The sequence below is a fragment of the Cyprinodon variegatus genome, unplaced genomic scaffold, assembly GCF_000732505.1.
Source record: "Cyprinodon variegatus isolate N-32 unplaced genomic scaffold, C_variegatus-1.0 Scaffold150, whole genome shotgun sequence".
Taxonomy (NCBI): domain Eukaryota; kingdom Metazoa; phylum Chordata; class Actinopteri; order Cyprinodontiformes; family Cyprinodontidae; genus Cyprinodon; species Cyprinodon variegatus.
The window spans coordinates 617019-632864 of record NW_015150603.1 but is presented as its reverse complement, the minus strand read 5'-3'; the positions used below and the strand labels follow the sequence as shown (position 1 = coordinate 632864).

The 15846-nt window shown below is 37.8% G+C and overlaps 1 protein-coding gene across 2 annotated transcripts; it reads right to left on the bottom strand.

The window, feature by feature from the left end:
* Positions 1–6432: 6432 nt before the first annotated feature.
* On the bottom strand, positions 6433–13310 carry shox2 (short stature homeobox 2). 2 transcript variants are annotated; one of them, XM_015377278.1, is made up of 5 exons: positions 12774–13310; positions 11201–11409; positions 8944–9001; positions 8577–8665; positions 6433–6845 (listed from the first exon to the last, which is right to left on the bottom strand). In XM_015377278.1, the coding sequence occupies exons 1-5, from the start codon at positions 13060–13062 to the stop codon at positions 6588–6590; spliced, it is 903 nt and encodes a 300-aa protein (XP_015232764.1). In that variant the 5' UTR covers positions 13063–13310; the 3' UTR covers positions 6433–6587. The 2 variants fall into 2 exon arrangements, with proteins under 2 accessions (XP_015232764.1, XP_015232763.1); XM_015377277.1 differs by having other exon boundaries at positions 6433–6881; positions 12774–13302.
* Between the last annotated feature and the right edge of the window lie 2536 nt (positions 13311–15846).

Here is a 15846-nt window from a genome sequence, read left to right as displayed (position 1 = left end):
GTTAGAAGAGCATTTGAAGGCAGCTGACAGATATATAAATGGCTTCCTGGACTAAATGTTGAAAAAAGCACTTAACCCCACGGGATGAATGAACGTGGACCTCCCTGACTTTACCCACATTAAAAAGACACCCGAGCATCCAAATACAAATATGGGGTAATTTGTCAGCTCATTTTTTTGTTGCTTTATGACATTTCAAAATGGCATTCTGTAAACTTCAGCCGGTGCGAACACAATCAATATGAGATTAGTTAGGCCAGAGTTTCCAAAGAGGCTTTTTGTAATTTAAGAGTCTGTGTACAAACATCTGATGAATGAAAAGCAAGTTCTTGATTAGGCTCACAGGCAGATGATTGGATCTCACCAGCTTGTAAATACAGAGCGGTATGGGCCAAATGTCTAACATTCGGGGTGTGCCGCTCTCACTGAGACCACAGTAAGGACACACCGCCTTGCAAAAGTATTCACAGACCTTGATATTTTTCTCACTTTCCCACAGCATCATTGTAAAATTCAATGTGTTTTATTGGGATTTCTTGTAAAGGTGAAACAATCAGTAATGCATAGTTATATAACTGCAAATAAAAACAATCTGAAAAGTTGAGTGTGCAGCATTGGATTTTGGCTTTGTAGAGCCACTTTTTTGGTGCAAATATACAATATATAAGTGTTTTATCGGTTTGACACATCTATTCTAAGCTTTATTAATTCTTTCTTGGAAAAATAGCTAACATGCAGTAAATAACTTTTAAAAAAAGCATCTGAGAATATCTATGTTCTTATCCCCACAGCATGATGCTGCCACTACTGTGTATTACCATGAGAGTGATGTGTTCAGGGCTTTGTGCAATATTTGCAACATAGCATTTTACACATAAGCGAATATTCTGCTTAGGTTGCATCTGATCAGAGCATCTTTTGCCACCTGTTTGTTGTGTCCCCTGCATTGCTTTGCAAACTGCAGATTATAACTGTTAGCTGTCTGTTCAATCTCCCATTTTTTGGAGAAAAGTCAAGAAGAAAGCCATGGTAGATCAAAGCTAACAAATTGTGTATTAACAGTTTCATCCACCTGAGCAATGTTTCTCTGCAACTCCTCCAGAGTTAAAATTTATTTTTCACATAATATGTATAACTATTGTATGATTTATTGATTGATTTATTGACTGATTTATTACAACAAAACATTTGAAAAAAAAGTAATTAAAAGTATGCTGTAGGTGTACAATCATTTAGGATGTTGTATTTGTAATGTATTTTGAAAACCATGCCTGCTTCATTCCACCTCACAATAATTCATAAAGCTGGACTGGTTTCTCCTATATACTCTCAATACAATGCAATGAAGTTATAATGTGACAAAATGTATAAAAGTTCTCAGTGTGTGGATACATTTCCATGGTGTTGTATAAAACTGAACAAAAAATGCCCCATAAAGTCATCCCCCCCTTATCCCCTTATACCAAATGTCACCTTTCTTTCTAATACAATCCCCTCAGGGTTACTGATGCCACAGGTTTCAACTCACATACCCTTGTTATGTCTTGTTTCCAGGGCAGGGATTTATACAGTATGTTATCTTTCTAGCCTGCAAAACAGCTGCAACTGGAAATAAATTAACAGCAAATAAAATTCACCCAGTTCATAGAATATGTGTAGATTGCCGTGGGGTACCTAAACGGATAAAAATAAGAAACAATTACACTTCTTGTTTTGTTCTGACCTCTCTCTCTTTTATTTTGTTCTCCTGTGCAGCTGAACATAGTTTTTGTGGGTGTGTGTTTTTTTTATTTTTTTTTTATTTTGTTGTGTTTTTTTGTGTGCGTGCAAGTAATCAGTTTGGTTAAGCATCCCTGGCCATAGTATGGGTCAAATCAGAGCGAACACCCACTTTTGATCCTACAGTGAAATTAAATACAGTGCTACAGTCAAACTCTATAAATGCTGTAATTCTCTGCTGACTGCAACCCACACCAAGTGCTGCGGTTAGCCACCCAGGCCCTTATACAGCGTGCCCCTGTGATAACAGGCAGCGATATGGCGTCGTAATTGCTGGGCCTGTGAGTGCTATTGTAGGGAGTTTTCAGCAGGTTTCTTTCTCACTTTCACTCCATTTGACGCCTTTGAAGTTGGGCTTTTATCTGCCTTTGCTCCTGATGGCTGTTGTCTTTGGTGCAGTGCTGCGTGCGCCCCTGCTCTTTGAGCACTCCAAACATGTAACAAAGGCAAGCCCTTAGAGAAAAAAAAAAGAAGAAGAAGAAACAGTAGAGAAAAGGGAGCTCTCTCTCCTGTGTTCTCACATGAATTCATAAATGCACAAACACCATTTACAACAGATTCAGCCACAGTCGTTCAAATGCAGGAAAAAAAACTGCTGCCTCCGCTGTCGTTAAAAAACACTGCTGTGTGAGATTGTTTAAAGTGTCCTAATTTGATAAAGAGCCAAGTGCGGGAAATGAGAGAGTAGTGCATTTGTCTCAGGGGTTGTAGTGGGGTAAATATAGCAACAAGACAGCACCAGTTGATATGAAGGATTCCACAGTGCCGAGTGCTGTTGTGACTCACCAGGCTATGAAGACCTCTGTGTGTGAGTCTGTGAGACATGCATTTGGATTCATATGTCCACTACAATTGATTAACTTTAATATAATTGCCCTTCTCTTGACTCATCCAGCGCTGTGTAGAATAATGCCCAAGTGAGTGCATGTGTGAGTTAAACAGGGAGGCAAGTGAGTGGGATATATGGCTGTGCAGAAGAAGAAGCCAGCGTGGCTGGCTCCTGGCTGGCTGTGTGGGGGTGTGTGTCTTAAAGAGCGTGTTGAGAGGAAAGTGAGAGCTCATGGTCAGTCTCCATGTCTAATCAGAACACTTGTGTGTCCCCGTCTCATTGTCTCCTGGGCCCCTCGGAGCAAAGACCCTCCTCTGCACCACTGAATGTGACTCAGGGTGATCCGAACGGCAGGCAGACCTCTCACCCTCTGATTTACAAGACCAAGGACTAGAAGAGAACAGGGGAAATATCTGCTGATGAAAGGTGTAAAACTATGAAAAACAATGTAGTTTGCTCACCATGGCAATAATCACCTCTAGTGTGAGAATCTAAATAATCTACTTCCATCTACAGAAAATCAGGGCTGTGAACTGTGAATCTGTGAACTGCTGTATTTATACAGCTCTTCACTGTTTAAATAATGTACAGTCACTGTAGGGTTATTGGATTTCACAGTAAAACTATTGTATTCTCATCAATCTTATAATATGCAATCTATTCACATCATGTTATTTTAGATGTATGATGTATTCTGGGAAAAAATAAAGATACCAGAATTTGAACTAGGGTCATGCTAAGTAATCTTTGGCCTGAGATACAAACATACTTTTTTCTATATAAACGCAGTTTGGCTTGTAGTCCTTTTAACTCTGGGAGAGGTATTTTTCAGTAAAACCATTCTGCTGTCAAGTCTCACAGTACTAAAGTCTTACTCTGTCAGTTTACAGTTTAATTTCACAGTAGAATTAAAATACATGTGCATCTGATACATTAGAATATCAGTGAAATAACATTTTATTTCAAAAAGTTTAACTCATGCAGAGATGCATCACTATCTGAGTCATATATTTTAAGCAGGTATTTGTTTGAATAATGATGGCTCGTAACCTATAAAAGCCCAAGTTATCTCTCTGACACCCTTAAGAACATGTCTGAATCTTGTAGCTTTTGAAACACTGACCCTAGCCATAGCTAATGCAGGCTGCAGTGCATTAACCTTTTTTTCTTCCACTAAACTTTCCATTAATCTGTCTGGATACAAATGCCTCTTTTACAGTTTGTGTCCAACTCTCATCATGTCAGTCTGCAATGACACCCATTATACAGGCCATAGCATTGTCATAGCATAACATTTCTAAACATCTACTTTGAATTGGTCTGATAGAACCATGTGATCTTATAAGAAACTTAATTAGTGGTTTTAATGAAATATAAGCTCTAATCGTCTAAACTAAGAAACAACAATAAACTCTTGGAATATAACTTATAATATGAGAACCATTTCCAAAATTAGATTTAATTTTGAATGATATTTTGATTCTTTTTTTTTTTTTTTTTTTACTGAACCTTAACAAGGGGCAGTGGATGATTGTTTATGGTGAGTTACTGTTATGATACCTGTAAATAATCGTGTAGCCATATTATATTTTTGGCAAATATTTTTTTTGTGTGTGTTTTTTATGTTTTTCAGAATCCAAGATTTTGCGCGCCCCCGGCTTGTGTTTAAGCTCTACAGCGGGGCCAGCATGCGCGCCCCCGGATCAGCACTTTCCCAGTTGCGTCTCCTCCATTTACCGGCGAGGATTCCCAATCAATAATTCAATAGTTTTGGCGTCTAAATCCTGCCCCAAACACAGATGAACACACAAACAAGCCCGGCTGTCGTGCAGACTCGGTGAGATCGGTATTAATTAATTGCTGAGGACATTGTGTTTTGCGTGGAAAAAATATCGGAAGAGTAATGCGATCCGGATTTCTATAATTATAGGCTTCCTGTGTCAGGTGTTTATTAAATGTTCAATAAATATGTCAGGAAATGAATCAGGCAAATTTGTGAATCAAGTAAGACAAGTGTTAATGAAACTGTTTGTTTTTTGTTTTTTTTATTTGTTCTAAGCTGCGCGCTTGCTGTATGTTTGTATTCATAATGCCAAACTTTTGGTCACAATACAGCAAAAAAAAAAAAAAAAAAAAACGTTTAGCAGAGATGAGCAAACAGCAAATCCGAATAAACATGTAACTATACTTTTTTCTCCTTTTTTGCTTCACGTTTTGGGTATCTTTTAATCACTCGCAGCATGTTTGTGCAGAAAATATTACAAAATAGATCATTTCCGAGTCTAATTGTGCGTTTATATGTTCATTGGGTTAATTAAAATTAAACAGATTAGTTTAAGTTAATTATTAGGCCCCCGGTCCGGAGGGATTCGAATTCCAGCAACAACACATTTGTTTTTAAATTAAAATAATTACTAATTCAGAGAATCGATCATAAGCATTTATTTAAAAAGCTGCAAAACTTCATCCTTGAGCTGTTACTGAACGGCTTTCATCCTGATGTAGCCTATCCTTTATCTGCCTGTTAACTCGTACTGGAAATGATCAGTTCTCTTCTAAAACCTCTCTATAAGCAAACTATGAATAATGCATCGCTTTGGCAAGGGCAGTGCAACGCACACAACTCGCGCGCACGCACCAATGTGCGCGCGCGCACACAGTAACATCCCCGACTAAACGGGACCTGTCACAACTCTGATGTTATCAAACGACTTCCACCTATAAATTATTAAAAATCTATTGCTCTCAAAACCTTTACTGATAATAATAATAATAATAATAATGAAAATTTAACCGATTTTGTAAAAAAAAAAAAAAAAATCAACTCATTAAAGAAACGTTTGTTAATTTATTTAAAACAAATAATAAAAAAAAATCATATTTTTTGTTAAGGTGGTTTCACGTTTCACATGTGATGGAACAAAAAATAATTTTATGTCATTCCTTTTTCCCCCTTTAAGAAACCCGTGCTTTTTGGGTGAGCTCGTGTTCACTATTAAAAAACATTCAAATTACATACAGAAAACACATGTTTTTAATGCACGGGGAAAGTAATACAAAATGGACAAGTTCCCAACGAGGCATTCATAAATCCACAAAATCATAAAAAATAATGCATGTTTTTTTATGTTTTTTTTTTTTTCTTTCTTTCTTTCTTTTCTTGAGTATTAACATATTTTACATGTGCCCGTACCGGTTCGCATACAGTCAGTGTTAGAAATGCCATTTGTTGATGAGATTTGCCTGCCTTAGACAAAAAGAAAAAAGGGATGTAAATTACCTTTTAGGCTAATTATATGGACATTGGCTCGAAATATGATTTCTTAAAAAATGTAAAAAGAACTTTAATCTTTCTTTATAATCTACCAGTTTCACCTTCAACCATGGGAGGTCCAATAAAGGTCAGGGGGGCCAAATGTTCAATAGAGAGGGATGGACAGCTAGGGTATGGTGGGGCTGGGAGTGGAAGGGGGGGCTTACAAACTCATGCAAACACTGCAGAGGCATGTTTAAACTGGACAAAACAGTGGAGGGAGAGATATCGTCCGTATTATTATTCTTTTTTTCTGTTTGACAAAGAACCCTCACTGCTTTAGCAGGGTTTTTCTGTAATATTATGAGGCCAGCCTCTATATAGAATCGAAACGAAATCATAACAACAAGAACACAATAGTTAAACAGGAAAACGCAGAATGGTTCGCCTTGTTTGACAAAGAATTGGCCAACCCAGCTGCATCCTCCTCTTCCTCCGGGTATCTGTCCATGTGTTGCCGTCCACCCAGTGAGCCACTCAGGGCGCGTGTGTGTAGGCTATTACGTCACAGTTTTTTTTTTTATTGTCTTTCATAAATAGCCTATATCTTATTATTGTAGTCGTCCTCCATTGAGAAAACATAAATTACGTCCGTGGATAACGCTTCCCCCCCCCCTCACTTTGAAGCAGTTTTGGTTCAGTGTGTCCTCAGTCCCCTCCTTGCTGTCACAGCCCCAGCGCCGCCGTGTGTTTTTTGGCCTTCAGTCTCAGGTCGGCGATGCTGGAGTTCTTGCTCGTGTTCTTTGCCGCGGCTGCGGCGGCCACTACGGAGGCGGCAGAGGCCGACTCTGCCGCGAGCGTCGCCAGGGGCAACCCGAACGGCGGGGCGGGGAACATCATGTAGGGCGCGTGCGCCGCCAGGTGAGAGTGCAAGTGGTGCTGCGCGTGAGCCACGGCGCTGTCCAGCTGCAGTTGCGCCTGCACCTGAAAGGAGAAGGGCGGCACGTTGCAATGACTATCCTACGGGACGCACGGATGGAGGGGGGAGAGAAGGGGGAGAACATGCGTTAACTTTGCAGTGGGATGGGTTCAGGATCATTTTCACCATGCTGTAGCTATTTTAGATTGCATTTCCAATTTAGTGGAAGTTCTTGAACCAATCTCTATTTCGTATCCACCTCTTTTTCAATACTATGTAGTAGGCTATAATGCATGTGTTAAGGACAGGTGAAAGAAAGCAATCAACTCCTCTAATCTGAGACCCAGCTTCACACAAGGTCGCATCATTCTGTTTCATGACGAGCTATTCAGCTGATAAACTGATCCTGAAAGTAATGAAAAGAGGGGACAAAAATGGATACGATGCCAAGATGCATGGAAGCTCTGGCTACAAATCATTGTTATTCCATAAATCTTCCACATTCTAAACATAGGTGCTACACTGCAAAAAAATCAAAATCTAGACAAGTCATTTTTTTTCTTAAAATAAGTGCACTTGTGCTTGAATTGAGGAGATAAAAGAAACATTTTTACCAAAGATAATTTACATTGAAGATAAGAAAACACAATTGCATTGTCTAATTTCATGTGCATATTATCTAGTTATCTTATTTTAAGAGTAAAAATACTAATTCCATTGCCAAATTATTTAATTAACATACTCAGATCAAGGGTAAATACACTTAATTTAAGACATTTTTACTCATTTATAGATTTCGTTTTTGGAGTGTGCTGTTTATAAAGTAAGATTCTTTGCAGATTCACACCTACAAAAAGCTCAGAAACTTCACCTTGGCTCCATAACCTTTTCTGTATGTTAAATACTCAAATTAACAGCATTTGTTTTTAAAATGTGAGAAAAATATTTACAGAATAAATTAAAACACAGACACGTCATTAAATAGCAACAATCTGACAACCTGATCATTTTTGTTTGTGGTATAACTTGATTAAGAGGTATCTGTGTATAATTATTTTTCAAAAAGAGCTTCTATTATGAAGACATATCTATTCAAGTTTCACCCATTTACCTGTTGAAGGGTTTCAATTTAGGTTACCCTCATTCTAAAAAAAAAAGAAGCATTAAAATGCTACTTTTGTGTTTTATAAATTAACTAAGGGTTTCTATACATTTTAAACTGTGTTTTATGGGATCCATATAAAGAGTTTAACTGTTGTATTCATTTTATAATCTAAACAAGAAATAAAGAAAAGAATTTGAATGGAAGTCCATTGCTCTGCATAAATGAACCTGCATAAAATCAAATGTCCTTAAGAGTAAACTCCAGTTCTGTTAATAATAGATTATGGTTGCAAAAAAAATAAAACAAATAAATAAAACTTTTTAGATTTTTATAAATGTTTGTTTAGCTTCAGTAGAACAAGCCCTGAGATGGTCAAAAAAAAAAAAAACACAGAAAACATGAGAGGGAATTTTCCAATTAAGCTACGCTGTGTTGGCACAGTGTTCTCACAAGTGAGGTAACAAGAGTTTAGTTAGCTCCAATACCCCCCCCCACACACACACACACACACACACACACACACCCTGACACATGGAACTGGATTCTCTGCATATAACACTTGGTCACATCCTGAGCCAACACAGCAGTCATAGTGAATGAATTGTGGGTGGTAGATTGGAGACAGAGGAAGTGTCTGCTCCGTGTTATTGTTATTTTATTTCTTTAGACTGAAAACTTCTGAGTTACTTGCCTGTTGGAATGGCATCCTTAAAGCCCCCACGTTGACATATGGCGCTACACGACAAGCTTCAAACTGATTGGCTGCTCCAATTAGGACTCCTGTGTCAGAAAATAAAAAGATAATAGCCTAATTAAGAGAGGGGAATTCCAGTTAAACTGTATAACCTCCATTAAACTAGATAAATAAAACTTTGTAACATTGCTACTGGAAATTGCTTAAGAACAGTGAAATGTGAAGGAATATAAAGGGTTAACTGGGAAAAGATTTATATATATATATATATAGCAACCATTGCAAGAATAGAATATAGAATTCAATTAAATCAAGGAGAATTGAATCACACTGAACTGAGGATTGCCTCAATGTATGATTGTACCTTTATGTAACTGGTTCTCCTGCTTTCTGCATTTCGCTCTTCTGTTCTGGAACCAAACCTGCAGGGACAGAAATTAATTAGAGACCCACTGATTGGCAGCTGCTTGTGAGGCCATGTGTAATTCCTCTCAAAGTGACAACAACCGCAGAAAAACAATATCCCCCAGGAGCAATGAAATATTAATGCTACTGCTTAACCTCAGATTTTAATTATTATACATTTAGCCTACAACAAGTGGGGGAGGGGGGATGCAAAAGAGCGTGAGTTGAGATTAAGGAAAGGTAAAAAGAAAAAAACAACAACAACAAAACAAACAGATAAATGGAGGGGGGATGCAAAAGAGCGTGAGTTGAGATTAAGGAAAGGTAAAAAGAAAAAAACAACAACAAAACAAATAAATGGGGAGGGGGGAGGGGGGTTGTTAATCTGATGTCAAATTCATTAGGAGAATGGAATGACTCCAGTTGGAAAATGAGCAGGACTTTCTCTGGTATAATAAATAACCTTGTCAGCACTGGTTTCATCTTTCTATAGATGAGTGTCCCCTAAGAGTTGAATGGACTCTCGGATATCGGATTGCAGCAATGCTATCATGGCTTTTTTGGATGATCAGAGCAAAGAGGGATCTGAGCGCCCATCTCCTTTCTTTCTCTGACCGCTGAAATTAATTACCCTTATCTGCAGAAAATCCATGTTGGAGGTATGCTTAAATGTCTAATCACCGCCATAACACTTAGTGCACAAAAAGCGACAGAGTGGTAACTCACATTTCTCTTCGGAGAAATCCTGCGAAACGCCTTGGAACGCGCATTAAAAGCTTTATTACTATGATAATCCGCCATAAATAGCTCAGATAAAGCCTGGGCTGTAGAGGGACACAATGCAACGTGTCTGCCCACAGTCTCTGTAACATTATGCCCCGCAAACGGTGAAAGCTTGATTGAAATATCATATCGATTAGGCTGTCAGCTGGCTTCATTCATTGATCACAGTGTATCAGACGCACTGATTCATGGCTATTATAAAACCAAGCGCACCGGTGTGATTGGTGCTTAAAACCAACTCTAAATAATACGTGTGCATAAAAAGATGTAATACTCCGACGGAGATTAAAGAGACAGAGGCGAAAGCTGATCTCGATTTTGGGGTTGAAAATAATACATAATGTATGCAAATCCCTGGAGCTGTGCTCCTTGTCCGGAACACAATGCGACTTATTGGGGAGATTCCAGTTCAGGGCCTGGGGAGCCATGCACAAAGCTGGTTTGGATGGAGTTTGAACCAAAAACAACTTTGTCTTTAAAAGAGTTTTAATGCAGAATATAATACATATACGTTTTATATGATTTTTATATATATATATAAAACAGAGGAAAAAGGAGCTGCTTTTATGATTATTCTCTCCCCCTGTTCGCCTCACATATGTCTGAGACCCCCTCCTCTCTATCCCCCCCAACACACGTTGTCTACATCTCCCACCACTCATACTGGGTTTCTGCACAGATGGTCCAACCCTATGAAAATCTACTGACTGGTAACACATACCTTAAAACCAGAATGCAAAAATGTGTATTATTTTTGGCGCAATGTTTGGACTGGAATAGAGACAAATAACACACAAGCTAAAGAAAAGTATTTTATAATATAAATATTAAGTAAACTGCATTTTGTTGCAAAAATGTATCAAAAAAACTACAAGGCTTTATCTGATTTGGCACAAATCAAGGCCATGCAAAGTTTTTATGCACCTGCATCAACTGCATATTAATAATTAAATTCAACTAAATAAAAGTCAATTAGAATGATCCTTATGTTAGGTTAGTAAATAATTGTTAGTTCGGGTATATGATAATAATAATAAAAAATTAACAATATTTTTTTACAATTGAACCTACTCTGCAAAAACGGTCTAGAAATAAGCAAAAATGTCTTACATTAAGTATATTTACCCTTAATTTAAGCAGGTAAATAAGATGATTTGCCAGTGGAATGAGTATTCTTAATCTTAAAATGAGATAATTGGATATTATGCACTTATAATAAGATATTGCAATTGTTCTTTTCTTATTTTAAATGTAAATGGACTTCTTCCATTGGCAAAGAGTCTCACTTACCTCCTTAATTCAAGAAAAAATGCACTTATTTTAAGAAAAAACGACTTATGTAGATTTACATTTTTTTGTAGCGTATTAGTGATCTCAGTGTGTGTGTTTATTAGTGATGTGTTTATTTATTTATTTCTGTAAATCGCGCCTACCTGCACCCGGGCCTCCGATAGTCCCAGCCTCTGGCTCAGCTCCTCCCGCATGAAGGCGTCCGGATAGTGGGTCTCGTCAAAGAGTCGCTCCAGCTCGTTGAGTTGCTCCAACGTGAAGTTAGTCCGACTTCTCCTCTGCTTGATTTTTGTTTGCGTTTCATCCTCGATGGGTTTGGAGTCCTCTTTCCTCTCTTTCACATCCGTGGCGCCTGCGATGACAGCAGGGAACCACGATCAGCATCATGCACGGTGGACACCCCCTATAGGGATGTTTTCTTTTCTCTTTAATCTTTTTAAAAACATAGGATTTAATGCACCAGATGGGATCAAGTTTTTTTTTTGTTGTTGTTGTTGTTGTTTTTTTTTGTGCAAAAATGACACCTTCCCTGGACTGAAAAGTGCGCGATGTCCCATGCAATTTGCAAAAACGTAGAGGAGGAGAGCAAAGGAAGAAAAGGCTTTGCCCTCTGATATCACACAGCTATCAGACCTCGGATGTTTTGTCGAGCTACATAAAGCTCTTTAATTATTAACAGCTTATAAATATGCAACGTCGTGCCTACTGTTGGGTGTCTGATACATGCTTGTCGCGGTTCCGCTTTTAACCACGCTGCCCATGACGAGCAGATGTCACTTTTACAAGCCTTCCAACTCTAGGATGTCTTGTCCAGCATTTTGTCCCCAAAACACAGGCGATCAACTATATTTACACGCATCAAAATATCTGGAAAAGTTATTGGAACATATTTCAATATATTTAACATTTGCTTTTTTTTGTGCATGACCTTAATTTTCTCTGATTTATTTAATATATATATATTTATTATTTCTGTACTTTTTTGGTTGTTTAGTTCTGCACTTTGTGAAGCTTATAATTAAAGTTATTTATCCACATCTAATATATTAGTGAAAATATTTTTTATTCAATTTGCCAACAGAAATGCGGTTTTATTCTAGTAGTTTACATTTTCATGGGTTATAACGCTCCTAAATGAACCACACACAGATAGAAACTGTATGGCTAAATGATTATTGAAGCCATTCACACTCTGTGGCTTTAAAATTATTGCCTGAAACCAAGAAGGCCAAATTGTGTCGTTATTGGAAATTACTGCCAGTTTAATTTTTAATTTATTATAGGAGTAGGTTTATCCTTTTTATCTCATCTATTTATTTGGAGTAGAATCCTTTTTTTTGTTGTTATTATACAAAAAATTAAAACGAAATAATATTTTTTTATTCATTGTTTGTATATGGGTTGTTGTATAATTTCTAATTTGCTCCTATAAAACACAATAAATCTGGAAACAGATTTTAAAAAGATCCACATGCTTTATAGAAAATGTTTTAAGAGCAGTTTAAGTGAGATAGAATAATATAAATGAGCGACAGAGATGTACATTTATGAAAAATACTTAAAAATGTGTGCTTTTTCAAATATACGCAAAGGTACATATTAATTTTAATGGTGTTTATCTCTCAGTAACTTAAACATGTTTTTACTTTACTGTTTTCCCTTTTTTTCTGATGAATTTCTCCTCCTCATAAAGCAGCTAGAGCTCAGACCTCTTACCGTCGATGTGTTTAGGACTCCCCGCGTCCCTGATCCTCTCCGGCCCCAGCATGTCTGCCTCCCTGCCCGGAGAAAGCGCCACGTTCCGCGCCAGAGCGGCCGCCTCCTCTCGGCTCCCGGGCTCCGCGGTTAAAGACTCCCTGCTTCCCGCTCGCGTCGCCCCGGTCTCCAACACCTCCCTGTAGGTTATCACTTCCTTCTTCTCCTTCACTTTCTGATCGAAGGACTTGGATACGAAAGCGGTGAGCTCTTCCATCACTGCTTCCTCTCCTCTTGGAAAAAACACCATACACTCACTCCCTCTCTCTCACGCGCACACACATACGCGCAAACTCTCCCCCTCCGCTGCTTAAGACATCAATGGTGCGGCTCGTTGAAAATGATAGGTGAATGCAAGCCAAACTGTGGATGAAGGTGGGGAAAAAATATATCTTCTCAGCCAATTCCTCCTCCTTTGGTATAGCGGAGTTGGGGAACCTGCTGGTGATCCTCTATTGAAGTCACAGTATTTATACTTTACTGCGCCTTGCCCCCTTGATCCGCGCAAATTACCTCCCCTCAGGATGCCGGGATGAGCCCCCCCTCCCTCCTCCTTCTCCTTCAAAGATATTGGAGGAAAAGAGAGAGAGAAGTAAAAACATTAAGCAGCACCACCGCTATTGGCCATTAATCCAAGATTGACAAGAAGGAGTAATTAATTTAATTACGCGCTCATTCGCCGCTATTGTCCTGAGTTAGTTTTTTAAACACCCGGGAGTTGCTCCTCTCTCTCTTTCTCTCTCCCTCTCTCCATCTCTATCTTTCTGCAGGGGTGTGGCTTAAAAAAATCCGAAAAATGACAAGCAGAGAGGAAAGCGCATGGATGAAATGATGACTTCTCGCTCACTTTGGCTGTATCTCCGTGATCGGGAGGAAAAAAGACGCACAGGAATGACACGGAGGGTGAAAGCGGAGCAGCTGGGAGGAGAAGCAGAAGGAGAAGCGTCATGCGTTTGGAGCTTCATCCAAGTTCAAGTGAACACATTTTGGCGTTCCTAAAACTTTGGCCCTGAGGCCTTTCCATTGTTGCGCTTTTATTTCCATAAATGCAATGCTATATTACATTGATTTTATCACTATTAATATTATTATTATTAAAAATGATTCAACCGCGTTTTAATAAAAAAGGCTATTTTACATTGCCATTATTAATTAAACTCCCTTGCTTAATATGTATCCTCATCGGACCATTTTAATCCATTAGGATTTTAAACTGCAGATAAACGCTTAATTATAGCCTGGTGCATCTATGTGAGATGAGTCTACGTTGCCATTGGGCTCACTAATTAATGTTTCAAGCTCCCTGTTATTTATTCCCTCCTCCTGCAAAAATTAACCGCTAAATTTAGCTAAAATAAACAAACAATTAGCACGACTGTTTCAAAAGGTAGTACACTGCAAAAAAGTGTAAGTCTAATTAAGTCATTTTTCTTTAATTGAGGGGAGTAAGTGAGAGATTTTCCCAATGAAAGGAGACAATTTACACTTAAAATAAGAAAACAGAACTGCATTGTCTTATTTCAAGTGCATATTATCTTATATCTTATCTTATATCATATAACTTATTTTAAGAATAAAAATACTAATTCCATTGGCAAACTCTTATTTTCTTGCTCAAATTAAGAGTAAATACACTTAATTTAAGACATTTTCACTTATTTCTAGATCATTTTTACAGTGTAGCATATATTTACACAATCTAGATAAATCTATCTATCTATATACATATATATAAATATCATTTTTTTTAAGTGTCGGGATGAATCTGTGTATATAAACCCATTTTCCACACACACAGGACACAGTTCCCCTAATAAAATATTAATGACGCTTCGGCTCGAACCGTAGGCATTAATTACTATTAATCCCACCGCATCTGAAAGCATGGATGTATTCAGATAGCGTTAAACACATTCTTTTATCTATTTACTCCGATTACTTTGTTTCTCATCAGCTATTTACAGCCCGCGCGCGCTGTGATCCATCAGTCGATATATGATATTGGTCGTTTCACCTTCAGCTCCGGTGTGTGTTTTTAAACTTCATCCGAGTAATTAATTATTCTACTTTACTGCAAATTGCCTGCTTGCTCTGTCTGACCTTGCATTTCAGGCTGTGTGTTGTTGTTATCTGAGCAGATGAGCACATGGAAATGCCCGCTGACATTTTTATTTTGATTATTTTTCATATAAATATGCATTTCTTAAGTTATTGGGGAGGTAGAGCCGATCAAAGACAAAGCAAGAAGCTCGGAGTGCTGGTGCATATTTTTTCTTTGAAATGTTCTTCATTCACTGCTGCTGTCTCACACTAGAGGAAAAAAATAGCACAAACTGCAACAAAAGATATTACTAAAATAATAAATGCTTTATAATTTTCTATCAAACTTTATATTATATAGATATATTTGGGGATGATTACTGTATTCGTCTGAAGCTATTTCACATTACAATTAACCTATGAGCTGCAAGCACAGGCAACTGATTAAATTAAGTTGCATGCCATCCAATTTGCAGAGCAGACCCTGGAGACCATGAAACTCAGCGGCTGCTTTAGGCCTCCACACCAACAGGTGGCTCCCAAGACCATTCTAAGGGTCTCACTAGCAGTGATTAGAAAAAAAGATTTGTTTTGTACAATACATCCGTGGATGTATTGTACATCCATTGCATATACGTAATTGGATATACATAATTGAATATTTAAAATTGCATTAAGTAAATCAAGGGGTCTTATTGTAAAGTTATTCTAATTTAGACATTTATTTATTGATAGATTAGCTTTTAGGTTTTTAGGTCAGTAGATTTTACAATTTAATGCATTTAAGATTTTGCACTTGCATTGATTTCAAGTGGTGGGCTTGTTAAAATTTTTTACTTGTTTTTAATATGACTTCTTTTTGTACCGTTGTTACATTAGTAGTTTTTGTGCAAACCAAAGCCAGTGATGAAGCATGTGTTTCAAAATTCATATTTACAAAAGGGCTAAAAGATTCTATCTGTTTCACTGGGATGACTTTTTTTATGTTTTATTG

What these genes read in the sequence shown, in the direction of transcription:
- shox2 (XM_015377277.1), bottom strand. Translation starts at nt 13,062, where the DNA reads ATGGTGTTTTTTCCAAGAGGAGAGGAAGCAGTGATGGAAGAGCTCACC. An exon ending in TATCGGAGGCCCGGGTGCAG is followed by an intron (nt 9,002 to 11,200) that starts GTAGGCGCGATT and finishes CTGTCCCTGCAG; the next exon opens with GTTTGGTTCCAGAACAGAAG. An exon ending in GGAGAACCAGTTACATAAAG is followed by an intron (nt 8,666 to 8,943) that starts GTACAATCATAC and finishes TTTCTGACACAG; the next exon opens with GAGTCCTAATTGGAGCAGCC.